General features: G+C 59.9%; 1 protein-coding gene across 5 annotated transcripts; it reads right to left on the bottom strand.

The window, feature by feature from the left end:
* Positions 1-83: 83 nt before the first annotated feature.
* RNF157 (ring finger protein 157) lies at positions 84-24,942 on the bottom strand. Of its 5 annotated transcripts, XM_069799010.1 has the most exons (21): positions 24,686-24,941; positions 18,934-19,052; positions 14,412-14,500; positions 13,717-13,863; positions 13,084-13,201; positions 12,903-12,969; positions 12,704-12,747; positions 12,242-12,289; positions 11,898-11,969; positions 11,196-11,355; positions 10,881-10,993; positions 10,307-10,545; positions 10,110-10,218; positions 9,796-9,907; positions 9,168-9,361; positions 8,944-9,009; positions 8,538-8,586; positions 6,886-6,996; positions 6,220-6,315; positions 3,188-3,228; positions 84-2,713 (listed from the first exon to the last, which is right to left on the bottom strand). In XM_069799010.1, exons 1-20 carry the CDS (start codon positions 24,771-24,773, stop codon positions 3,188-3,190), a joined length of 2,082 nt encoding a protein of 693 aa, XP_069655111.1. In that variant the 5' UTR covers positions 24,774-24,941; the 3' UTR covers positions 84-2,713. The 5 variants fall into 5 exon arrangements, with proteins under 5 accessions (XP_069655111.1, XP_069655110.1, XP_069655114.1 ...); XM_069799009.1 differs by lacking the exon at positions 3,188-3,228 and having other exon boundaries at positions 24,686-24,942; XM_069799013.1 differs by lacking the exon at positions 6,220-6,315.
* Between the last annotated feature and the right edge of the window lie 1,262 nt (positions 24,943-26,204).

Here is a 26,204-nt window from a genome sequence, read left to right as displayed (position 1 = left end):
GCCAAAAAGGGTTTCCACCCACTGAGCCCCCAAGACCCCAACTGCCCTCGCCTTGTAACCACGAAACAACTCTGGACACTTCATCGACATAAGATACCCTTTATTAAACATACTCTTAAAATCCAAAACATGCTCAAAGCAAAGTCGTAAGCAGCAATCTGGTTTCCTTCCTTAAATCCCTGACAGGCGGATCACTGGAACAAGGGGCTGCCCTGTAAGACAAGGGGCTGTTGCCGTTCACCCCACACTGCCAGCACTGGAGGCTCCTGCCCACCCCTTGTCCCTTCTGGGTGGCCGAGGACGGCGCTGGTGCCACCCACACCAAAATCCTGTCTCTCCTGCGCCATGGCAGAGGATGCTCATTTCTTTGCTCGCACCACGGCAGCAGCATGCTGCTTGGCCGCAGCGTCCTCCCAGCTCCTCTTTATTGCCTTGTGCTCGCTGGCAGCCGCAGTCCTGGTCTGCAGCCACCCCACGAGCTCGCCTGGCTGCTCCTGCAGCCTTGGGGACACACAGAGCAGCTGGAAAAACCCTCCTGGTCACCTCCTGAGACCCTCCTGAGCAAGGACCTGCCTGTTCTGCTCTGACCTGCCAGCAGCCACGAGCACTGTCACAGCCATACGCCATGGTGCCCGGCCAGGCCTGGAGAGCTCTTGTTGTCCCCTTCGAAACTGCAAGGAAGGTTGAGCTTTGGTAGACAAACCACCCTTGGAGCATCAATTCAATTTTCCCTCCCCTACCCATGCTGGAGGGTGGGGGAGCACCTGGCCTCCTGCAGCCCCCCCTGGTTTTCTCAGCTCAGCATGACGGTGAACCCCCAAAGCTCTCCCTGTGCCCAGCGCGGCACTGCTGGCTCCTCGGGGCTGGGACACCTAAACCTGTGGGTTGCCCCACCATGGCAGTGTGTCCCTGAATGGGGCACAAGGCTTGTCCCCCTGCTGCTCCAGCCCTCTCTGCTGTTAACAGCTCCCATCCCATGGGATGGCAGTTTGGAGATGTCACCCCCCCATCATGCGCCTAGCCCCAGGTTCCCGGGGAGAAGCTTGGGAGCTATTGAGCCGATGGGAGACACAGCAGGGTGGAGGGAGCCCAGAGGAGGGAGCAGTGGGATGGCCAACACCAACCCCCTGCTCTGGCAGGACCCATACTGGGGCCATAGAGCAAGCAGCTACCGTGGCCCCAGCTATGAGCCAAGCAGAGAAAACACTGCCCAGCTCCAAAATGGGCTTTATCCCCCTTTAGGAGCCATGGCCATCAGCACATCCCATGCCCTGCCGCAGGGATGGGCGGTGGGGACCTGCACCCCGCTCACACCCCGTGGCTGCTGCAGGACTTTGCTTTCACTGCATGAACATCTCTGTCCTAACATAGCTCTGAAACATGTTTTTCTCCCGCAAGAAGGTGGGCTTTGCTATTGTGTCTGCATTGGGGGGTCTCCCCCAGCTCGTGCTACTGAGAAAACCAAGTGGGGGAAAAGGGGGGGCTCAGCCTCCCCTCCCTGGGCTGGCCCAAACAGCTCCAGAACTCGCTAGATTGAGATGCTGGGTCTGATGCTCCTCAAAGTGGCTTCTGACTGTCCCTGATGCTCTCCAGGGTGGAGCCTGGCATAGCCCCATCAGGTCCCCGAGGTCTGTGGCTGCATCCCTACCCCACTGGTGTCCCTGTGTGCCTGTCCCCCGGAGAAAAACCCACTTATCCTGTCAGCCCAGTGCTGGCCAGAGGGATGGGGATGAAGGGGTGGGGATAGAGGGGTGAGGGGCAGCTCCCCCACCCTCATCCACCCCCTGCTACAAAGTGCGATGGAGGGGGCAGGACGGGTGGGACGGGGTGGGGGTGACACTTTTGGCACTTGTTCCAGAGAGAGGGCACAGCCCCAAGCCCCGAGCTCACAGCGGGGCGGAAGACAGTGAGGTTAAATTAGCGATGCCCAGGAGCTGGTGAGCAGGGGGGGTACCAGGTCCCCTGCCCACCCCTGCCCCCCTGCTCCATCCCCTGGGGAAAAACAACCTCGTGGGCCCGACCCAAGAGCCCACATGCTACCCAGGAGGAGAGTGGAGGGAGGGGGAGCTAGGGGGGCACAATCACCGCCAGTGCATTAATGGGGACATCCCATGGCATGGCAGGGGCACAGGCCAGCAAAGTTGAGAGGGCAGCCAGCCCCCCCGTGAAGGTCACCGGCTCATGCACCGAGTATGCCAATGCCAACACTCGTCCTTAACCCGTACCCCTGGGCACTCTCCTCCCATCATCCCCCTCCGGCCACATCCCAGGACCCCCTTTGTGGGGTGACCCCGTCCCATCTGCTCCGCATGCTGGAGGAGAGGAGCTCGGGGGTATGAGATGGCCAGGGGCAGGAGGGGACCCCAGCCTGTCCCCATCAGGGCTAGAAGATGGGAAGGTGCTGATGGGGGGCTCCGAAGAGATGTGGCTCTCAGCCCCCCTCTGCACAGGGGGGCCAAGGAGGACGAGTTGAGGTTACCGTCTTTTCTTTCGAAAATCAGTCCTGCTACAGGTGAGGGGTGGAGGTGGTGATGCCCATGGCGCCTGGACACCAGGGTCCCTCCGGGCGGGGGGGGGGGGTGCGTGCCCCCGCCGAGGCTCAGCCCTCACATGGGCAGGGCGGCCGCTGCCTGCTCCAGGTCTTGGCTGCTGGGGGGGCAGCGTGGCCAGGGTGCCTGCTGCGGCCACACGTTGTTGTTGGCTGCCTCCGGGCCTGAGGGGAGAAAACGGGGGTTTAGGAGCTCCCAAAGCCCACTGGCACGCTTGGTTCATCTTTCCATGGGGGATGCAGTTTAGTCTCCCCAAATAACACCCACCTCCCCAGCCCCCCCTTTGGTTTTGGCTGCAGTGAGGGCTGGTGAGCACCTGCACTTACCTTTCCAGGCTGAGGGAGCCCCTCAAACCCCCAATTTATCAGGAATGCCGAGGGGCAAATGGGAAGCACCGTGCACCGTGGCCGGGTTTTAATAAGACAAATGGAAGGGAGCTGCCTCTGCCCCCCACCGTGCCCAGCAAGAGGGCACATACAGATGCCTGTGGGGGCTGCATGTTAGGCACTAAGGGATGTCACCCTGGCCAGGATAGTGAGGGGACCGCCAGCAATGCCGGGGTGAGGGGTGCCAACCCAGCACCAACCCCCCCTGGGTGATGGGGCGCGAGGTGGGCACAGGCTCTGGGGGTCTCATACCTATTCCTCAATGTTAATGGGGCAGGAGTCCGGCACGGCAGCTGCGTGGCAAGAGAGACCAGAAGGCACATGGTGAAGGTGGGAGCAGAGGCGGCACGGGGGCATGCACCCGAGCGAGCAAACGGGGCGACCGCAGGGGGACGGGGGAGCTCGCCGCCAGCGAACGGGTCTGGGATGAGGACGGGGAGCCGCCGCCACCGCCGGGCACGGTGTGAAGGGGCCGTCATGCGTGGTGCCCCCCAGGGTTTCGTGCCGAGGATAACCGAGGGATGGGCATGCTTGTGGCATGGGGGGAGCCGGGTCCCCACACGCCTCCTCTCCGGCTGCAGGCTCCCGGTTCAGGCAGCACCCTCCAGTTGGGGCAGGGTGATGGGCAGAGCTGAGGACCTGCCTGCCCATGGCTTGCGTCCCGCCACCCAAATGATCAGAGGCTACGTGGTGCCCTTAGGAAGGGGGTGCACCCCTAAAACAGGGTGACTGCTCCCACCAGTGAGGTTAAGCCCCGTGCCCAGGTGTGGAGCCAGCTCAGAGCCAGGGGGACCATGCAAGGGCACCCCAAGGCCAAGGGCAAGTGCTGAGGCTTCCTCAGAGAGGGAGCAACAAAAACCCACTGCCTGCTGATTTATGGGAGGTGACAGCTGCCTTTTCGACTGGCTTTTCATGGTGAGCTCAGGCTGGAGAGCGAGGCACGTTAAGTCTGCAGATCCCGGAGGGAATGGAGAATTAAACAGGACCACACATACACACACACACCTATACACAGGCACACCAAAATCCCATTAAGAGCTTGATATTGCATAAGTCACTGCAGTGCTCCGGTGCAGAGACCCAGCTCAGCTCAGCACGCCCTTGGGAGGCTGCCGAGGAGCGGGGCCGGGGACAGCAGGACACAGTCCAGCCCCACAGCAGGGACCTGGCCCTGTGCCCATCCGCCTCTTCTCCCCTTGGGCTGCAGGAGGGGGCTCCCCCCTGCCATTAGCAGCCGTCAGACCTGCCCTGCGCAGACCGGCTCCCAAAGAGCATCTTGGCGAAACCCAACCAGCTCGCCCAGCCCGCTGCGATATCGCTTACAGCTCAGATCATCCGCAGGTTTAAACCAGCAAAAGCCCTCAGGGGATTTCAGGTCTTCTACTGCCTCCGACGAAGCAGCTCCCCAGTCCTCCCCACCTTGTTGCCAGCCTTTTTGGCAGGCACCTTCCCCAGTTTCTCTTTCCAATGCCACCCTGTCCCTAGCAGAGGCTGTGGCTGCAGCCAGAGGATGCTCTGAGCCCCAGGGACAGCCCCTGCAACCCACTGCACATCCCAGAGCTTGGCAGGATCCCCTTGAGGACACAGATCTGGGGGTTTTAAGCCTTGCGTCCTAAAATCCCCAGGATGCAACCTTTCAACTCCTCCCAAAGCCCTTTCCCACCAGATTGAAATCTGCAGAGATTTCACAACAGCACTAGGGATGAGCAAACCTTTCTGCTTTGAGGAACCACGTCCCGTGCCTTCATCCATTACAGAGAGGGCAAAATCCAACCCATAGGTCTGATCACAGCAAAACCTCCCCACGAGAGAAATTGAGGGAGGAATAATAATAATAATAATAATAATAATGTAATCTCTGGTCAAGGTGATTTTCTTTCAAGCTTTCAAGAAAACAGCACCTGGCCCCAAAATAAAAGTCCACACTGTTCTTGCCAGCCCCGTGGATGCTGATACATCCAGACCTGCAAGAAACCTCTGCCAAAAAGGACTTTTTCGGTGCATGCAAACCAGCTCTGCGATTGCAATCCAGCACCACCAGTATTAAATCATGCCTCAAATTGTCTCCGTCGCAAAGCAGCCGAGTCCTGATAGCGAGTGGCTGCTGACGGGGAGCAGACAGAGCCGGGGAAGGAAGGAGCTACCCTGAGTCTAATGAACAAAATTAATGTTGCAAAATACCAAACAACTAACCAGCTGTTACAGCCCTGTGGGCAGCTGCTCCCCTTCACTGCCCCAGCACCCCAGGGCAACCTTTCTCCAACCCCTTTAGGGCAGAGCTCTGCATCCCTGGAGTTATTCCTTTTGGCCCCTCTGCCACCCCCAGGGGACCACGGGCAGCCCTGAAGCCCCCACTCTGCACTCCTCCGCCCCCAGCCCCAGTGCGAGCGGCAGCCCCCCACTTCTCCCAACAAGTGCCGAGGCCAGATCGCCCCTCTCATGCGGGCGGCAGCACGGCTCCCTGCCGAGGGCTCCAAGCAGCGCAGCCGCTGGATGCACGGACAGATGTGGTGGCCAAAGGATAGAGAGCACATCCTTGGCTGGGCTCAGCCCAAGGGCCAGATTCTGCACCCCAGCCCAGGCAGGGGACGAGGCCATTGCAGTCCTTGCAGCACAGCAAGAATTTGACCCTGTGCCAGGGCCGTTTGGGCTGCAAAGCTCCCCCTTCCTCATCCTCCCCCCGGTACAACCAAGGGGAACACGGTCAGGGATGGCTTTGGCTGGCGCCACAGCCAGGGGATGCTTTGCCAGGACCCCCAGCAAAGGCAGGGGAGCTGCTGGGACCCCCCCCCAGCCCCCTCCCCAGTCCCCCCGGGCTGGCAGGGCTCAGTCAGCTGCTGCCAGAGGGTGATGGGGGGGACACGGGGCATTTGTGGCAGGCATTCCTCCCCAAGAGCCTCAACAATGTTTCTCCAGCATAGAAACCACCAGGAACACGTGAAGCAGCAGGAGAGGAAGCTTTCCCAGAGGAAAAGAGGAGAAAGAAAGGATTTCCCCTCCCTCCAGTGGGCTTCACCCACCCTCTTAGCTCTCCAGCACCCACTGTGGGTCTGGAACCTGCCACAAATTTAGCCAAAGGGGCAAGGAAGGGGCAGAGTTGCTTTCAGCTTGTCCACAAATGTATTGATGGAGACCTAGACCCTCAGAGGGCTTCATCTTGGCTTTTTGCCCCATTTCCTCCCCCAAAGGCTGACAAAGAGGAGCCTGCAGCGCTGGGCAGAGGGTCCCCAGGCCACTGCCCCCTTGGCCTGCACAGGGACTGGGGTCACCAATACATTTGTCACCTTTGGGCAACTCTGGAGAGTGAGGGGACACAAGCGTGGGTTGAGAAAACCGTGTTGGCACAGAGCGAACATGAACTTTCACGCAGACGGAGGAGCCTGGGAGGGAGGAAGAAGAGAAAAAAAGGGATGGAGAGAGGGCAGGAGGAAACAGAAATGGAAGGAGGGTGGGAGAGAAAGCATGAAGAAATGGGAAAGAGGGATGAACTTTGGGGCTCTGCAGAAGGACACCCCGACCTGACGTGCCCCATCTCCCCGTCCTTAGAGGAAGAGGGGGGGGAGGCAGGCAACCCTTACAGTAAGGCTGGACTGGCTGCGGATCACATCCCAACCCAAAATACTGCTGCACCCACCACGAGTCTGGACCAGGCTACAGTTGTGCCACACAACCACTTCCACAGGGAGGGCTGGTGCCCCCCCAGGGTGCCAGAAGCCCCCGGCCAAGTCACCCTGACCTACAGCTGCTGACTGGTGACGTGCCTGGTGCTCAGCCCCGTGGCAGGACGGGTGGTGGGGTGCAGTGAGGACAACCTGGTGGGGATGGTGGTGGTGGGGATGACAGTGGTGGTAGTGGGAGAGGAGGGATGGATACAAAGGGCTGGGGTGATGCAGGGAAGAGTGGAACTGTCCCCCCCAACCCAAGTTCATGTTCAGCAGACGGCCACTCACCAGGTAAGCAGGCCTCAGAGCACAGTTTATTGTCCAGCGCTTTCACGTGTGCGATGCCCAAGTCATTGTTATTGTCACACCTCAGACCGAGGAAAGCGCCTGTCCTCGGGCCTGGAAGGGAGTTAAGGCAGTTAACGCCACGGCTCGGCGCTGGGGCTTGCTGTTGCCTTTTTAGTGGTGGGGTGTGGGATTTCTGGGTGTTTTCCTCTCCCCTCCCCACCCTCTTTCAAAAAAAAAAAAAAAAGGTAAAAATGATGCATCTAGATGGGAGTGGGTGAAGAGTGGACAATAACGCCTGGGCATGGTCCGAGCTGCTCCCTTCCTTGCACTGGCCACATCAGAGGGCAGCAAAACAGCAACGATGCAGCAATGGGCACCGGCACACGTGAACCTGCTCCCCCACTGCCTGCCCAGGGTTGAACCAAACCTTCCCCCAGCATGGCCAAGTGCTCCCCGGTCAGTAGAGCCGGGCCACGGTGGCACCCGTCACCTCCCACCGGAGCCTCTCCAGCACCATCAGCGCGTGCGTGAGAGCCGCAGGGATGCCGGGAGGAGGCAGCAACTGGATGCATGGGGCAAAAGAAGCTGTAGCCAAGCTTTGCAGGGGGGATGGAGGCTTTTGGGGCTGAGGGAGGTAACTGCTTCTTAGCATCACCTGTACGAGAGATCAGCCCCCAAGTTCTTACCTGCATCCATCGGATGCAGGCAACTAAACCTCAGGAGGGATGTTCCCAAATAATCCAGGAGCCCTGCTGAGAACGGGCACAGGACCGTGTCCTAAGGAGAAAGGCCGTCCTGCTCCCAAAGTTGTTGGGATGCCCGTGGGTGTCCACCACAGCCCCCAGTTGATCCCTAGTTGTTATATTTGAGTCTCTCCATCAGCAAGAGCCTCCCTGCAGGGCAGAGGCCACGTTTTGGGAAGGGGTGTTCCTGCTTTCCAGCTTGGCTCAGTGTCCAGGTTGGACGGGGGAACAGTTTTGGCATATTTTTGCTAACCAGAGACTTGCAAACGTGGGAGGGGACACATTGGTGGCCTCCCTATCACCCAAAAGAAATCCAAGGTGGCTGGTGGCCAATGGCATGAGGGTGACCATGTCTTTCCTTGGCTATTTGAGTGCAAGGGAGGAAGCAAGAGGAGCCCTCGATGCGCATGTATTGGCTCGTGAAAGCACACTGAGGACTGGCCAAAAAAAATTAGGAAAGCATCCCAAAGGGAACAGTTTTGCAGCCCCTTCCTACGGGAACCAGCCCAGACAGGGGTCCCTAAGGGGGTGGCTTTCAGAGGTGCGAGGAAAGACCTTCTGGGTGAGGGGAAAAACACGGAGAAGCCTCTTTCCCACTTAGCCCGTTGGAAACACCGTTGGATCCTGCACTCCAGCCGTCACCTGCTCCGCGCCCCACACCACGCTCACCAGGGTCCCCGTGGCCGGCTGGCTTCCCCCCACCCACTGGTGTTCAATCCACCCATGGGTGGCCCTGCTGTGACAGATGCTTTCCCAGCCCCGGTGCCCACAGAGTCACCCAGGGCTCTCCCTGATGGCAGCCAGCAGGCAAGGGAGCTGGGGCCAGCACAGCATCTGCCACTCGCTCGGCTGCCCACCGGTGACACCGAACTTGAAAGCAAGGGGACAACAACGACCCAGGCCTTTTACCATCTTCCTGCGTGGGAGAGGCGTCCTCGTCCTCCAACACGTCATTGCCCTGCGGCACAGACAAGAGGCAGCGAGTGTTAGCAGCCCCGCAGGGTCCTGGCACCATGCTGGGGTCTGTCCCTGGGTCCCTTTGGAGGAACGACCCTGGCCCTGGGGGTTTCCATAGACCAGGAAGATGATCCTGGATAGGGGACAGCCCCACTGACTGCCCCATCCATCTCCAGGGCAGCCCTGCAGGGACACGGATGCGTGAACAGCCCCTTCCCCAGCCCAGCCCCGAGGGAATGCGGTGCCAGCTGCCCAGTTTCCCCCTCCATGGGCACCCGGAGCTGGGCATGTCCAGGGTCCCCCCACCGTTTCGGGTGGCACCACGGCTCCCAGCCCTGTGTGGGGCGGTTACGGTTACCTCGGCATCACGCTCCTCAGCCGAGATGCTGACGAAGTTTATATCTGGGGACTCCACAGGCGTCGACTGTGGGAAGAAGGTGGGAAAGATGGGGGGGGGGGGGGGGGAAGAAAAAAGAAAAAAAAAGTCTGGTGCCGGTGAGTTTGGAGGAGAAGTTACATCCCATGGGGAATCTCTCGAACGTGGGGGTGATGGGCACCGTCAACAACCCCCCCAGCCCCTACCTCTCCATCAGAGGCTGTGGCGCTGGCGGCCGCGGGTGAGGGAAGCATGTCCCCCTCCTCCTCCTCCTCCTCTGTGCCAGGAGCAATGTAGGAGCCGGACATGGAGGACACAGTGTCAGTGCTGAGCTGGGAGTGCTGGCTCTGGGAGGAGGCCATGGACATGACGGACTGAGCCAGGCTGCTGCTGACGGGCTCTGGGGGAGAGCAGGGGCTGAGCGGTGCCACTGGACCCCCCCAGCCCACAGGTGCGAGTCACAGCACAGCAGCAGCTAATTGAAAAGGGGGCTAATGAGGAAGAGTGGGGCAAGGACCGAGGACCTGCTGCATGCCATGGAGGCATGATGGGTGGAAAGTTGCCAGCAGCGGATCCCCAGGGCCTGCAGCCCCCCATCTCTGGGTCTATGGGGTGATGAAGCAGGGGCAATCAGTGCCCCCATGGCCCCCCCTCCATCTTCAGGTCTATGGGTGACAAAGCAGAGGTGACACCCTGGGGTTTCACGCAACGTCCATGGCAGGGTAGGAAGGGGCCACGCAAACCCACTCCACATGCCCCCACAGCGGGACAGACCCAAGACTGTGATGCCGCCTTCCTGCCTTGCCAACACCTGCGAGCACCGCCGTGCCGTACCTTCTGGGGACGAGATGGTGGAGGAGAGGGGGGTCCCGGTGCACGAGGACTGGTCGATGGCTCCCGATGACGACAGGGTGAGGTTTTCACTCTCGGGAGTTGCACCACATTCCTGGAAGAAGCGTGCGTGGGGAGGACAAGATAGGGATATTCAGAAGGGGTGGATCCATCTCCCCTGGGCATCCTTATGGATGGAGGAAGAGCCAAGAGGGGCAAACTCCAGCCAGACCCTCTGATCCCAAGCCTCCCCCAAACCTGCTGCCACCCCACCCAGTGCCTCAGCTCATCACCAGCATGTTTCGGAGAGTGCTCACCTCCTCACGCCGGGCAGGGGATCTCCTCCTGGAGACCCTCAGTTCTGACTCGGTGCACGACTTCTCATCCTCCTCTTCGGGCAGGATGGAGGAGTTCTGTGAGATGGACCTGCCCGGAGGGGGTAAAGCAGAGGGGTTCACCCCTGCTCACAACCCCCTGAACCCCTCCGGACCCCCACCTCCACCTCAGTACTCACTTGGAGAGGCTCTTCTTCAGCTTGAGCCCTGGGGGTCCACAGTCAGGAAGACGGTCGAGGGGCGAGAGGGCTCGCAGGGGGGGCATGGGACCATCGCTGCCATACGAGGGCAGGGTCCCCGCGCCCGGGGGGTCCCCCAGCGCACGCAGTGGCAGGGCGGCTGGCGAGGGTGTCAGCGGCCCGTTGAGGGCCTCCAGCAGCGACACCACCTCGTAGCCCGGGGGAATGTTCTCCGAGGACTGGGGAGAGGGGGGAGACAGGGTGAGTGTCTCCCCTGGGCCATTTCACTGCCCCCATCCCTGCTCCCAGCAGGATTGGGATGCCCCAGGGAGAAGCCAAAACCCAGAGAATGGACAAACTACCTGCACAAATGCAAGCCCCAAATCTGCCATCTTTCCACCCAACTGAAAGCCCTTTTTTTGCAATATCGAACTTGCATTTTTTTGCAAGATCAATTTGCATTAAATAAATAAAGCCTGGCCCCAGGAAGCACATGCATCCCCAAACCTTCCCAGCCAGGAGGGGGCCAGGGTCTCACAGCTGCCCGGGGGGCCAGGCTCAGCCGGGCACTGACCGAGTGCTCCTCGGAGTCAGAGGTCTGCGAGGCGATGATGGGGTTGAAGCTGGTGGGTGAGAGGGGACCCAGCTTTTTCCTCATGGCTCGGATTTGAAGCAAGGCTCGGAAAGCTGCAGCAGCGGGAACGAAGGGCAGGGTGAAAACTGGGCACCAAAGGGAGACACACACCTCCCCCAAAATGCCATCCCATTTCCCAGGAGGGGCATCTCCACACTGCACAGCATCACTGCATGTGGGGCTGGAGGGACTCAAAAACCCAAGGATGGGAGATGCCAGCCCCCTCCCAGAGATGCCAGCTCCCCCAGCCCTTACGCAGCCTGCAGATGGGGCAGTTGTTGGCCTGGTAGCGCAGGGTGTCGGCGCAGGTATTGCAGAGGCAGAGGTGGCGGCAGGGCAGGATGAGGGTGTCGCGGACGTCCGAGAGGCAGACGACGCACTCAGCGCTGTTATCACTCACCTCATCCTCGGCCACCTGCCCCATGGGAGAGATGGGAACCGCTTGGCCTCGAGGTCCCCAGCCCATGTAGCATGAGGGTAGGTGCCCTAAAAATACCAGCTGGATGCCCTGAGAGCTCACTGCGGGGTCCTGCCTGTGTCCCTGCTCTTGAAACACAACCCTGGGACCTTATCCCTCCCCTCCTGGAGGCTGGGAGATGGGGCCAGAGGCATCAGGCACCCCATAGAGGGATGCATCCTTCACCCCAACTTTTACATATAAATATATATATAGCAGGGGGGAGGCACATCCCATGCTTTGAGCCCCACAGTCCCCTCCTAAGCCAGCAAGATCCAGCTACCACCCTCCCAAGGGACTACAAAGGATGGGGGAAAAAGGCTCAATCCTTCAGCTTTCTGCCTCCAGCAGCTTCAATGCCAACACAAAACAGCTGCACTGTCCCAGGCAGCTCCGTGCCATGCTGCAAACTCTTGCCCCATGTGTGTTTTAGCTGCTGAACCAGTGCTAGGGGAAGGAGTGAGGGGATGAGGGGAGACCTGCAGGATGGAGGCACGTACCTTGGAGTCCTGCGTGTTGTACTTGTTCTCAATGCCATAGATCTCCTGCAGAAGGTAGCTCACGCCATCCACCTGCAATCCCGTGGGGAAGGGGTGAGGAGCCGAGACACAGCCCCCCCAGCTGCCACAGCTCCTGGTCCCCTCCTCTGGCCAGCCCTCCTTGCCCCAACATCTGTGGTTTCTCTCTGCATCAACGCACTTGAAATTGCCGGTGGTCCCCAAGCTCCCTGGGAGGCAGGAGCAGGGCAGGGGTAGGCTGCTCCCCAAAAGCCCCTCGCCACCTTCCCCCTCAGGGGTGTGCAGGGCAGTAGCTGCCACCTCCTTGGGGACACCTGGACACTCACCACTTGCTTCTGCTTGAGGGGCTTCACGCAGAAGGTGCCATCGCTGTGCTGGAGGGAGGAGAGCACATGGGTGGGCACCGGGGCTGAGCACCCCAGGGACCACCATGCTCGAGCACCCGCCCACCCGGTAGCTGTCACCGCTCCCACCTCACTCCCAACCAGCCCATTTTGTAGCAATTCTGTTTTTTCCTGACACCCCGGTACCAGGCAGGTGTAGGATGTCACACACATCACAAGGCTGGAGACTTGTTGGGGCAAAGAAGATGGAGCTGAGACCAAAGGCCTCAAAAGTGGGTGCTTAAAATCAAGGATTTGGGGGATATTCCCAGAATTTCAGAAGCAGCCCCAAAATAGCCCCAGCCCAGCAGCACCATCCCAGGCCCCGCAGGATTTCTCTAGGCTCTCTCGCACCCGGTGGCCAAGGGGGCAGGAGGCAGAGGACAGCCCCAGCTTGGCACTTACCTTCTCAAAGGTGGCCAGCAGCACGTGGCAGTGCCCAGTGTGCTCTGCAAGACAAAAAGGGACAGGCAGGGCTCAGGGGACAGGCAGAGCCTTGGCAGCAGCAAGGAGAAGCAGGAGGCTCTGCCTGGTTGGTACAAGGGCTAGCACCACGTTGCCAGCAGCTGGGCAAGCCCAACCCAGCAAGGAACCCCCTCCTCACCCTCTCCTTCATCCACCACCGCGTGCACCACCATGGGGTACACCTCCCGGTCCAGGTCGAAGCCCAGCTGGAGAGAGACAGGAGGAGAGCCTTGGTGAGATGGAGCAGCGATGGAGGCTTCATCCCGCATCCGTAACTGTACCCGACCCTGCGGTTGATGCCGCAGTCCAGTAGGACCCACCTCCTCCTCGCTCCACTCGGAGGGGTCGACGGTGTGGGAGGGCACGCAGAACTGCTGGCACACCCCCCGCTTGTAGTGCACCGTCTCCGACTGCAGGCTGTTGTCCCTGGGGATGTAGCTGTCCCATGGAGAGAGGACAGAGTCAGGGGCACTGCAGGTGTCCCCACACTCCTCCTGGTCCCCCCCAGCTCACAGGATGCCAGAAAAATGGGATAGAGGGGGGTCACTCCTCCCCTCCCGGATGCCTCTTGGGGCTGAGGCAAGAACTAAAATAATCCACGGGGCTAAAATAACCCCAGGGCAGCCAGCATGGGACAGGAGTGGGAGAGGGACAAACTTGCAGCCAACCTGGAGGGGACCAGGAGGGGCAATGATTCCTCCTGGTCTCAGCTCTGACCTGGAGGTAATAAGAAGGAGCAGGACAGGATGGGGAAGGAGGCAGCGGGGGCTGGCAGGGACCTGGTAGCGGCACCCGGAGGAGGCAATGAGCCCCCCTCCATCCTCAGCACTGCTGGCAGCTGCCTCGTGCCCTGAGGAGGGGTGATGCTCCAGGGAGAAAAGGCTCCATGTCCATCAGCAGAGCCCCACACCCTGGCCAGGGAGATGGACACACACCAGGCTGGGGCTCCTCACCTCGCCACCCCATTGTGAAACTCCTCGCTCGCCTGGTAGTAGATGGTTATGGCCACACGGGCATCTGTGTCAAAGGTGAACTCCACGTTGTAGTGCACCTTGGCTTTGCTGACTTCTTCCCCTGGGGTCTTCACCTCCTCCGAGCACCTGGGGAGAACAGAGGGTCCGGGAGACCGGCACCCCTCAAGGACGGCTCAGGGTGCCCGAGGACTGATCCCCTGGCACGAAGCTGCCCTTGGCACCAATGGCCCCAAAAGGGACTGCCCCCCTCCATCAGGGGAAACTGAGGCACGCCAGGAGGGCCCCGCATGCCCAAGGTCAAGCCTGCAGCCTGAGAAGTGCCGCAGGCAGATTTCAACTGTGATCCCAAACCTCCCGTCCCAGCTGCAATCCCCAGCCTCCTTCCAACAAAGCCTTTGGAAGGTGGGGGAGGAAGAGAAAGCAAAGCACTTCAAAGGCAGCACTAAGCTCCTTTAATCCTGCAGTGGAGCCAGCACAGCCAGTGCCCGCATGCGGGAAGCTCACCCGTGCTGGGAGGGGAAGGGGTACATTTGGACAGCAATGGCTTGTCCCCTCTATCTGCCTGTGCCAAGATGAGAGCATCCCCATGCTCAGCATCCCCTGGGAGCATCCAGCCAAACCTGTGGCTCACGGCTGTGGGGTGCCCAGCCCTGTCTTCCCCCCACAGGACTCACTTGACAAGGCGCAGGGTGTCCTTGCGGATGTTGATTAAGCTCCTGAGGGTCTTCACGGGTTCCTGAGGAGGTGGAGCAGCATAAGGGAACTAGGACGAGAGAGACACCAGTGTAGGCAGACGCACAAGGAGGGGATTACAGCGGCCATGGACCTTATCCCCGGACCCCCCAGTGACCCAGCCCAGACCCAACACCCTGTCTGCAAGGACCCAGGGTGGCCTGCACATCCTGAGGGGTGCTAAGGACCTGCAGCTCCCGCTGGCACTTGGGTACCAGGTAGCATGATGACAGGGACATCCCTCCGCAAAGAGCTAGCCCAAAACCCCTTGCAGGGGACAGTTTCACCGGGGCATGCAGAGAAGGGCCGTTCCTTGTCCCTTCGCCTGGAGAGTGAGGGGAACATGGGGCACAGGGCAGGCGGGAAGCTGCCGATGTATTTTTAGGCTGCTGATGCAGCATGGAGCTGCTGGATGAGGCTGGGCAGGGGGAGGCCAGAGCTCCCTCCCTGCCTGCCAGCCAAGGAATGGACACAAACATCCCTATTTTCTTCCAAGGATGGATGGGATTTCTGTGGCAGGGTCTCTCTCAGCTCTGTGCCCAGAGTGGGGAGCCGACGGGGTGGCTGGGCAGCACCAGGCAGGCAGCAGTGCCGCAAGGGAGAGGTGTTGAGCCATCCTCCAAGGTGACCTTGTCCTTCCTGTCCACCTGCAGCCACCACAGGGCTTGCTGGGGAGAGGGGACACCCCCTCCTTGGCACTGCAGCCACCCAAGGGAGACCAAGGGCACCAGGGAAGGGATGCGGGACCCTTCATCCATCCCTCTCCATCTCTCAGGTAGGTTGAGCCCCAGGAAGGGATCAGCCCCCCCGGGGGGGACGACACAAACACATGTTGGAGGGACAGGGGTTTATGCCAGGATTAATGCCCAGGTCATTGGCAAGCTGTCACCACGTGCCAGCCAGAGCCAGGAGGGCATCAGGTGCTATTGGGGATGGACAGATGCTCATGAGAGCCAAAGGGCTCAACTGCTGCCTTGGGAGAGGGAATAGGTAACCAAGCCAGGCTGCCTGGGTCCCTTCATCCCCCCATGCTGTCCCCAGCCTGGATGGGGGGGTTTGGGGATGGCGAGGTGCCCGCTGCACCCCAATACTGAGGGGACAAGACTGAATTGCAGATGGCACTTGGGGATGCCCCGCGGGGAGCCAGGTGCCCATTTCCCATGTCCCTGGCGCCCTCGCGTGGGAAAGCCATCGTCACCCTCCCCGTCCCCACCACCCTGGCTGGGGACCCATGCAGGGCTCAGCGGGATGGGATGGGACAGGCAGCTCACAGGACCAGGCAGAGGCCTGCCCCATCCCTCCTCTGCCAGCCGGGCATCACTCCCCTGTGTCCCATGGCTCTGGTCCCACCGGCGGCATCAAAAGGCCATTCATTTGAAGATGAATCCACGGCACCTTGGAATTGCCACCCCCTCCTTCCCCTCCGGGAGGGGAAAAGGACAGCCTAGTCATTAATCTGCTGTTAATGAGCTTTTTAAGGAGTCACAAGCACTAAATGGGCACCTGCAGAATTATCAGGGCACCTGCAGGATTGTCCCTTGCAGCTGGAAGGGAGCAAGTGAGAAAAGGCCTCCAGGCTGGAGCCAAGCCATGTCACGACATGCCATGCTATGTCGCAATACATCCTCTGCTATTCAAATTAGCGAAGCAATCCAATCTTGTTCATTTGCACCTTGCCCTGCCGTCCCATACCCAAACTAGCCTGTGCTAAGCAGCAGAGCTCACCCCGGCAGGGATAGTACCCATGGGTGCAAGCCCCCTCCTGCCACAGCACCCAGGGGTGGGTGGGCGATGGAGGAGGAAAGGGGCAGCTGGGTCCCCGGGCACAGCCCTGTGGGGGGCCGTTGGGCTGGGCAGGATGGGGAAGCACCGCAGGCAAATTTCTTGCTGTAAAAACTGCTTTGCCGTCACGGTTGGGCTCTTTCACACCCACATCTGGGCTCTTTTTTGGGGGGGTTGGGGTTTTTTCTGAATGAGATTTTGCAAGCCGGATTTGCACATCAGAGAGGGGCTGTTTAAAGGACTTTTTGCATCTCCTCAATTTAAATCAAGCTGAAAAACATCAGAAAAACATCTCACTGCAACAGTTACCCATTTAAAAACACTGTCCATGTACCTATAGTGACATTTGGTCCAGGCCAGCTTCTGTTAAAGTGAAAAAAAAAAACCCAAAAACCAAAAAAACCCCTCAACTTCAAAAATCTTTCTTGGGGTTTTTCTACAAGCAGACCCAGGCAGGTTTGCGTGGGCAGGGAAACCCAGCAGCACATTTCAACAGTCCCCAGCTTCCCCAGAACACCCCATGCTCTCCAAGTGCTGCAAGCAGCTTCTCCACTCCTTGGCCCCTGCAGAGGTGTCCCAGCATGGTGGCAGCTACTTAAACCTGCAATGCCCTTCCCAGCCCCTTGGGAACCAGTCCCAAGCTGGAAAATCCAGATTATCCCGCATCTGTGGAGGGGAGAGTCTGCAGAGCCTCTGGGTGCTCTGCACATCCTCAGGGCAGCAGTGCTGTTAATAGTTCAGCCGAGGTGCTCGTCTTAGAGTGGACTTGGGATGCAGTTTTTCCAAGACCCTGGCCCTTGACATCCAAGGAACCCCAAATAAATCCCCCACTAAAAAGCACTGGCCATCTCTGACATTTCCAGCCCAGCCAGCGCTCTCACAGCTTGCCAGAATGTGAAAGCATTACTGCCAAGAAGCATCAGGACAGGTCTTGGAGACGGCATCAGAGATGCCCAAACAGTGCACGGATGCAGGCTTGGACCAGAAACAACACAGGTGCTCCTCGACCCCTCAAAACTGGCCTGACCCAAAAGCCCAGCCCCAAAATGCCCCCGACTCCCCAGGGCGACAGTACCTCAGTCACAGCTCTGCAGCCCAGGGCCATTGGTAATTAAGCTGGAGCAATGCAATTTAGTTTGCAATGCTGTATTAATTCTTTCTGCTGTTTCCAAGCTGTTCCTTTACCTTCCCCGCTGCTTCTGCTGTCAGGGCGTCTGACTCGGGAACTGCTCGCTGGGCAGTTTAGAGGCTTTTACTGTAATCAAGAGGATTTCTCAGTGCTCGCTGCTGGGGAGAGAACCCAAGTGCTGACTTTTCATTTTCTGGGGAAGCACAGGGGACGGAAAGGTGCTGGCTTTGCCCATCAATGCTCATGGGTTTTGGGGGGTGCTCCTGCCCTTGGCTCTACTGGGATTCCCACTCTGGCACAGCCCAGGGCTGGGCACTTCCCTGCTGAAGGACCGTACGATGCTGCCAAAACACTGACAAAGCCAATTTCAAGGAGGAAAAGCAAACCAGGAAGGCAGCAGCCTCGCCAGCCCAACACAGAGCAGGCAGCATTCGAGAGTTGGGCCATTAGCACCAGGCAAATTTATCTTGACTCAACAGAAAAGCTTTGGTGCCTTTTGATTCCTCACCTAGGATTTTTTTTAATAATTGACACCCCCACCCTCACCCCAGCTCTGGCCAATGCTGGTGAGCTGCCCCACTGAGATACACCCGGAGAAGCAGGGGACCTTACCCCCACAGGTGAAACCCGCCGTGGGGATGACCCTGATCTCATTTCCTCCCTTTCCAAAGGCAGAAAGCAGAAAAAACATCTCCAGGATCATGAGGTCTAGGGACCTTCTCTGCTGCCGGGCTTCCCCATACCCCAGGACCAGCTGGAGCCGGCAGCACCCAGCACCGCAAAATCCATCGATGTAGCCCACAGCCCCCACAAACCCCCTGCCTTTTTTGCTAGAGCTTGGGGAATACTTTCTCCTGCTCCTGTCCAAGCTACTGTGCCCTGCACCATACCAGAGCTGTTCCTGGCATGTCCCTCACCCTGTGCCACCTGGGTTGGGACATGGCTCCTGGCTGAGCTGGGAAAGGCAAGAAGAAAAGCAGCTCTCAGAGAGGGAGTGAGAAAGAAGGAGTTGGGCTAAATCAGCCCATTTACCCCTCACCATCATCTTCACCAGCTGATGTTTTTAAGTCAGCAGGTTTATGCCTGCAAGCAGCCCTTACGGGTTGGAAAATATGCACAGATCCGATGACCCGCAACACAGGTAGTGCGGAGAGCGGCACCCAAAAGCAGAGGTCACGCAATCGCCCAGTCCCTTCCCAACCACCTGCAAACCTATTCACCCCTTGCAACTCAAGTTCGGCAGCGAGGCGAGAGATATAGCAATAACATTATGTTGCTGTGGAGCATGTGGATGCGGGCAGACAGGCTGAGAGGAGACCTGGGTTAGTCCCCAGTGGAGTACAGGCTGCAGCAAGTAGCCAACCCTTATATTAGACATCAGAGAATCCACTAGGGCCACCCCAGGTGTGCTTGGCTGGCTCTGCCCTTGGGGGGTGACAGCCAGCAGCCTTATACCATGCACCCCCATGACACACACAGTCACCACCATTTTGGGAAGGGACATGCCCAGGCCCCATGTTCCCCCCCCCAGCCCTGCTCCCCCCAGTGCCCACCACAACAGGCCGGTTCCCCAGGAAGTTGAGGTCGCTGTTCTCGCCGAAGAGGTAACCCTCGGGGTGCGTGGAGTCGAACTTCTCGCCGCCCATGATGAAGTGGTTGGCAAAGTAGCTCCCTGGAAAGAAACCACAGAGACCGCCTGAGCGGAGGGGTAGAACGGGGCTTCAACCAGGCGATGGAATGGCACGAAGCCACCAAATCGATGGCTCAGAGGTGGCTTTGTCCCAAGGGTCACCTTGCTGGGAGCCTTTCGGGTTGAGCTCGTGTGCTGCCAGCCCCCAAGCAGGCAGAGGCGAAGGGGGACTGGACAAGAAGCGACCCGTCCTGGCTGCCTTCTGCCTGTCTTGCCCTCCCCTCTCCCTGCCCGCAGTCCTGGCCCTGCCTGGCCACCCCGATGGCCGAAGTCTGAGCCGAGAGAGGCCGGTGCCAGGGTCCAGCCCCACGGCACTGCCCGGCCCGGGGGCTGCTCCATGCAGCGGGATTTAACGGGAGCAGAGTCACACCCCGGGGGCTTCGGCTGCATCCCTCCCCGAGCACAGCGTCTGCTCCCCTTTCCCTGCCCGGGAAATCGCTGCGAGCCCCAGCCCAGCCTGAGCCACCCAAGGTCACCCCGACCTTCAACCATTCCCGCGCTGGCAGGGGTGGCCAAATCCTGGTCTGTGAGCAGGAAGGGGAGATGGCTCCCGGGGCGGCGGAGCAGGAGAGCAGTGCTAATCTTTTGCATAAACACCAGCTAATTTTCCAAAGAGGCAGGAAAGGCAGCGGTCACAGCCTGTCCTACCAGAGCACCAAAAGCCCTGGGAGTCCCAGGCTGGCTCCTATACCCCCACGGATGCTGCCGGGAAGGGACAGCACAGACCAGGCATGCAGCTCTCAAAACAGGCAGGGTTGCTCCTGCCCAAAGCCCAGCGTCACGGACCTCGTGTGCCATTCAAGGCAGGGTGCCTGCAGCCAGATGCCTGCCTGGGTTTGCTGCAGCCATTGCCGGTAAGGTGGGCAAAGCACAACTGAACTGAGTTCTGCCAGTTCTCAGCCTGCAGCCTTCCCTAGGAAGGATTCATCTCCAGGAGGGGGGATTTTGGGGGGCTGTAGACCCTCCAGAAGGTCAGCAACCCCTCCAGAAAGTGCTCCACATTGCCCTGATGAACACCAGGCAATGACTGGTGTCCCTTCTTCCCTCACACAGTAAAGCACGGAGCCAAAACACCAGCGTGTTCCATCCCCCAGGCTGGGAGCCGCCTCCAGGCCAGGCACTTCCCAACTACAAGAGAGATTTTCCCCCCAACCTGGCCAGGAGCTGACTGGTGCCTGCTCCTTGCCCGCGAGATCCAGGGGCAAGAAGGTTGGGACTTCTTGAGGTGGGAAAAGGAAGGGAAGGGGGAGGGTGAACAGGGATGGTGAGGGGTGAGCAGAAACACCAGGACTCAGGAGAGACAATGATGGAAGATGGACACAGCACCCTCCATCCCGCTGGCCACAGGGACAGGGTCCAGCTTGCAAAAACCCCAAACCCAACAGCACAGAGGCATCCACAGCTCCCCTAGGGACACCCCGACACTAAACCTTTGGGGTCCACAGATAAAGGAGCTCAAGCCTGGGCTGCAGCTCTGCTTGTAGGAACTGAAGTCAGAGCTTGCAGTTACCTCCCAGCAGATGCAGCGACTGCCTAGGGCTGGATCAGTCCTTAATACCGCATTTAAGAACCAAAACTGAGCCCAAAGCTCACAGGGAAGGAGGAGAAGAGATCTAACACCGGGGCACGAGGGACGAGCAGAGCCATACAGCTTCACCCGAAGGCCCCGCTGCGTGGGGATGCCCGGATGCAGCGCACCCGTTAGGAAACGTCAACCATCAATTATTGATGCCTGCTGCTTTCTGGTCCCATTTTCCACGTACATAATTTATAGGCAGCTCCCTGGGGAAGGACACAGCCACGTGAAAAAAAAAAAAAAGCAACCAAACAAGAGCAAAGTGCCTTCGGAGGTGCCCGCAGCGGCACAGCTAGGGGAGAATGGGGCTATCTGGAGCTTTCCCTGGCACCGACTTGGGGCGAGAGCAGAGGATGGAAAAAAGTTATATTTAAACCTGCAGAAAAGCTACCCCAGCACTGGGGAAAAGCTGGAAAATGGAGCACAAGCTCTCTGCGATGGCCCCAGCCATGGTTTGGTGGGTGCTAGGGGCTCCCATAGGATGGGCAGAGCAGGCGAGGACCACGCTGCCATCGCCCAGCCTCCCTGCCATGGGTTGGGAGAACCCATGGGTGCTGCAGGCTCCCAGCGCACCCCATGCATGGCGCAGGGGCTTCGGGTCCCCCTTTGCAGCAGAGAGCACTGGCCCTGTGCTTCCTTCCAGGGAAGGTTCTCCAAAAACCTTGCCATTAAATAAGAGCCTTGAGTCATGCCGGACTCTGCCCAGAAGCACCAGCACGGGAAAGCCCAGGGCATCGGCAGGAGCATGCCAGCCCCGCTGGGTGCCAGTGACCCCATGGGCATGGCGGGTTGGCAGAGGAGGGAAGTGCTTTTCCAGCCACAGCCACCTTATTATCAGCTAATTATAAATCCTTAACCAACACCTACCCCGAGGGAAGGAAAGCCCATCAAGGACGGTCACATTGCTGAGGGAAAGCTGGGCTTTAATGAGATCTTAAACTTCGGAGGGCTGGCGAGCATGCGGGAGGGGCTGAACAGAGCGGCTGCTGGAAAGGAGGAATAAATCAAAACTGCCTGAGGTTCCTGGCAAACAAAGCGCGTCCTGCACGCCTGTCGGCACCAGCACACGGGACATATCTGGCACCAGGCGGTGCCGATGATGCTGTCAGCCCCTTTTCTCCACGAGTGCCAGGGATGCCACCCTGCCCAGATGCCCCGAGACAGGAGAGGACGCCGTGGGTGCAGACCCTGGTGTGTGCTGTGGCTGCGCCCGTGGCTCTGGCACACGGTGGCACATGTCCTGTATCATCCCCGAAGCCATCGCTGCCGGGCTGGAGTCTGCCTCGGCTCTGGTAACACAGCCTCTGGCTCTCATACGTCAGAGCCTGGATGTTTCGGCAGGGTCACAGCCCTGCTCTCCAAAGCAGCTAAAATAGAAGAGCTCATTTTCAGCCCATCCACACGTTCCTGGCGAGGGAAGCGCCGGGTTTTGCACAGACTGCGGCCATCCCAGCCGGGTGGCCATGGCATGGTGCCGGCACAGGGACACCCTGCGGCAGTGGGTGCCAGCACAGGGTGCTGCAATGGGCACGGCACTGCCTGGGCCTGTTAAAAGGTGACGGGTGCTTCTGCCCCGGGTCATCCCTTCACTGCCCGGTGAGCTGGCACGCTGTGGCTTATTTAATTCAGCACTCTAAAGAGGGCAGAGCCAGTGGCAGCCTGAGGCAAAGCCAAACCCTGGCTGTGGCACTGCTGCGTCAGCCATCACCTGCCATGGCCCTGGGAGCACCCCCCCCCCGGCTGCTCCCTGTGCCGTGGCAGTGCCACCACCATGGGGTTGTGCCCCCAGGACTGGAGGTGTCACTGCCTGGTTAACCCAGGCAGCCAGGGCCCCGCTCACAGTCCCACCTCCTGCGTGCCTCGGGAGCTCGGTGCCAGCCTCAGCCAGGGACGGGGACTGAAAGCCAGAGACTTGCCCCAACAGTTATCCGGCTAGCCAGGCAGTGGGATCCATAAAGAGCCCCCGCTTGCTCTTCCCCCCATCACCTTTGCCAGCATGAGATTAGAGCCACTGAAGTAAATCCCAGCCTTTGCTTCAAAATATTGGCTTAAATAATCCCATTTGCATGCTGCCTGGAGGGGACAGGACCCCCAGGATGGGAAGGGGACATACTTAACTGGGACAAGAGGTAACTGCCCTATTCCCATGGGCTGCACCAGCCATCCTGAGCGAGCCTGCAGCTGAACAGCCAAAGCCACGTCTGCAGAGAGAGGGAAATGCCCCAGGGTCCGGTGAGACACACACACACACCGCCCCCCCCACCAGGGCCATGTTTCCAAAGCCAGTGGCTGCTTCCAGGCAGCATTCGAGGTGAGAGAAGTGCTGCCGCCACGGAGGATTCAGCTCCGCTGCCTGGCATGTCCTCCCCTGCCTCCTTCTTGGCTGCTGGCAGTGCTGAAGGCAAATCCCCTCTCGGATTAAAAGCAAACCAGCCCTAATCTCCCACTGTCACCAGCCTGCCCTCGTCCCAGTGCAGATGGCCATGTCACTTGAGCACCTCCTGCCCCTCTCTTCGAGGACCCTGGCCAGCATGGGGACCATCCCCCTGGGCCCTGCCCAGGCCCCATCAGTGGGACCAGCCTGGCTGAGCACACCCGAAAGCCCCAGTTTCTCCCTGAAAGCCAGAGTTAAGCATCAGCCTGGCATCCTCTGCCAGCTGAGATGAGTTTGGAAGTGCTCAGCTGAGCGCACTTGCTCCCCCAGAGCAGGGCACAGTACTGGCACCCTCCATCCCTTCATGCTCATATATTTCAAGAGCCCCTAAATAAGAAGCAGTCCCAAGACAAAACCCCTTAATGCACAAAGCCACAGCCCCTGCAGAAAGCAAGCCCACGGATGGGGTGGTCCAGCTTCACCTGGCATCAGGGTGACAAAGGCCTTGAAACTGCATAAAAGGGGGAGCTGGGGGAGCCCCGCGGGAGGACAAGCTGCCAAGGATTGGCCATCTCTACCCCGCAGTGCCCCGGTTAACCCCCATCACCGCAGATGTGTCAGCCAGCTGTGCAACCAATTTTATATTAAAATTTAAAAAAAAAAAGCTAAGCATAGCTTTTTCAGGACAAGAGTACGTTTTGTGTCAGCTGTAATTCTTCCTAAGGAGGTCTTTATTTGTAATTAGCAAGTAATTTGTCACAGCACTAATGATCCAAGCGTTTACTTTATCCTATTAACTACCAAAATAGTTAGCTATTAATAATATTGAATGCCGCAAGGATCCTGTGGCAATCCCTGCATACACGCACGGTGCTCCTGGGCATCGTCCACTGATACCGGTATTTTTGCGGCTCTGAAGCACTACCCACCCAAGGACTGGACTCCATCACCTCTCCCCACTGTGACTCCCACATGGCCCCCCCGGACACCCGCTCAGCCTGGCCCTTTGCAGGGAAAACCGGGGCATGGAGGGAAGGGACGGATTTTCCAAGGTCACGCACAAGGTTTGAGACAGGGCCGGCTTGGGGAGCGGGAGAAACATCACCGCCGAGCCTGGAAGCCGGGCGAGGAGCCGGGGAAGGTGAAGTCTCCCCATGGCAGAAGCTGGGGTGCTGCTATGGGGCAGGGCCCTGGGAAGGAGGGATCCCCTCCAATCCCTCCCACCCCAGCCTCCCTCATCCTCCCGGGAATTTAAACCTGGGCTTTTCCCGAGGAACCAGCACCAGAGCGACCGGCCATAAAGCAAGCTCCAGCCTTCCCAGCCTGGTGCCGCAGACCGCGGGTACAAATAATAATAATAATATCATTAAAGTCGCATGAACTCAGCCAAGTTTGGGAGCCGGGTTTGGCTGGCAAAGGGGCACCCGGCGAGGGGGCACCCCGCGGGCGGACCCAGAGGTGATCTCCGCCGCACGGAGCCAGGGCGCCCAGCACCAGACCTATATTTTTAGGGTGTCCCCCCCCCCAGCTGCGTGCGGTCAGGGGACATCCCCGACCGGAGCAAGGTCATGCCCGGTCCCTGCCCCGCTCGCTTCCCTCCCACCCCCTCCTCCCGCAGCCAGCGGCGGCACAGGGACGCGGGACCCCCCTCCCCCGGGGGCTCACCGGATTTCGGGGGATATCTGTAGACGGAATTAGCGGGGATATCCACTTCCTCCACCCCTGCGTTTTGCCGGCTGGTCAGAGCCCCCATGGCCGGGCCGGGGCTCAGCGGGCGGGATGCGGGGGGGTGCCCTCCCGCCCGGGACCGGCACCGGGACCGGCACCGGGGCTGGTGGTGGCGGCAGCGGCGGCGGCACCGGCCCCCGCCCGCAGCATCCTCCGCTCTGCGCCGCGCCCGGCACCGCCTCCGCGCTAGCGCCGGGGCTGCGCCAATGCGGGGCTGGGCGGGGCGGGGCCTCCCCCGCCCCGCCCCGCCCGGCCCCGCCCCGCCCCGCCCCGCCGCGGGGACGAGGCGCTGCCCCTCTCCCCGGGATCGCCCTGTACCGGTGTCCCCCACCCGCACAGCAGGGCCCCCCCTCAAAAGACGTTTATCTGCCTCTCTCTGCCCGCCCCCCCCGCTCCGGTGGCACACGCGTGCCCCCAGTGCCACCCACCTGCCACCCCCGGTGGCACCCAGTTGCCTCCAGTACCGCTCACTGGTCCCCCTTGCCATCAACTGCCACCCCCGGTGCTACCCAGTTGCCTCCAGTACTGCTCACTGGTCCCCCTTGCCATCACCTGCCACCTGTACCATTCATCTGCACACACCCCCCCCCCCCAGTTACGCACCCCAGTGACCCCAGTATCACCCTCCTCCCACCCTCGCTCCCAGCCCCACCAGCTGGGTGACACTGAGCAGCAACCCCACCCCAGAGACCCCCAGGGACAGCCTGGGCCCCCCAGGCTGGCTCAGAGCACAGCCCCTCTGTCCCTGTACCCCCCTCCAGCTTCTTGGGGTGGCCCCTGGGAGAAGGCCAAGCCCCCCACTTTTCCCAACAGGTCGCCTGGCGCAGGGGGAAGGAGACGGAGCAGCCATTGGCACAGGGGCCGAGACCCTCCGGCAGCAATGCAGGGCTGCACAGCGCTGCGAGGGCGGGGGGTGTCACATAAAAAGCCCCCCCCAGTGCACACCGCCATCTTCTTCATCCCGCCTTCCCAGTTCTGCTCCGCACCAGGAGCAGCTGCCTTTGCCGGGCGCAGCCCCTGGAGGCAGGGAGCTGCCTGTCCGCTCCAATGCACCCCAACGTACCCTCAGGTTCCCCCAGTTCCCCAGCATTAAGCTACTGGGAAGCACTGGGTGCCTTCACATTTTCCCCTTGGGCATGAAGGTGATGGATGGACCCTTCGACCACTCGCTTAAAAACCCTGGTAATTAATTACGTCCTGCAGTGCAACTTAGTGGAGCATTACATGATTTTGATTTGAGTTGATAACACGAGTGCTATAAATATCAAACGGGAGATGTGCAGAGAGGCGGATCAGCTGCCCCGATGTCCTCAGCTACTCAGCGGTGACGAGCAAAGGCCGTCCCTCGGGGTCCCCGCTTTGTGCCCTTCCCGCAGAGGGACACACGCACCTCCCTCCCCATTTGCTTTCTACCCGCACAGCCCCAAGGGCGGCCGAGAAAAGCCAAACCAAAGAG

Source organism: Haliaeetus albicilla, chromosome 12, assembly GCF_947461875.1.
Source record: "Haliaeetus albicilla chromosome 12, bHalAlb1.1, whole genome shotgun sequence".
NCBI lineage: Eukaryota > Metazoa > Chordata > Aves > Accipitriformes > Accipitridae > Haliaeetus > Haliaeetus albicilla.
The sequence above is the reverse complement of the archived record's forward strand: the minus strand, read 5'-3'. Positions and strand labels throughout refer to the sequence as shown.

Coding starts and splice junctions, on each gene's coding strand:
- RNF157 (XM_069799009.1), bottom strand. CDS start 24,773: ATGGGGGCTCTGACCAGCCGGCAAAACGCAGGGGTGGAGGAAGTGGAT. Junction 9,362..9,795: donor CACCATCTCGTCCCCAGAAG/GTACGGCACGGC, acceptor GCTCTCCCCCAG/AGCCCGTCAGCAGCAGCCTG. Junction 6,997..8,537: donor CTCTCCCACGCAGGAAGATG/GTAAAAGGCCTG, acceptor ACTCCCTTCCAG/GCCCGAGGACAGGCGCTTTC.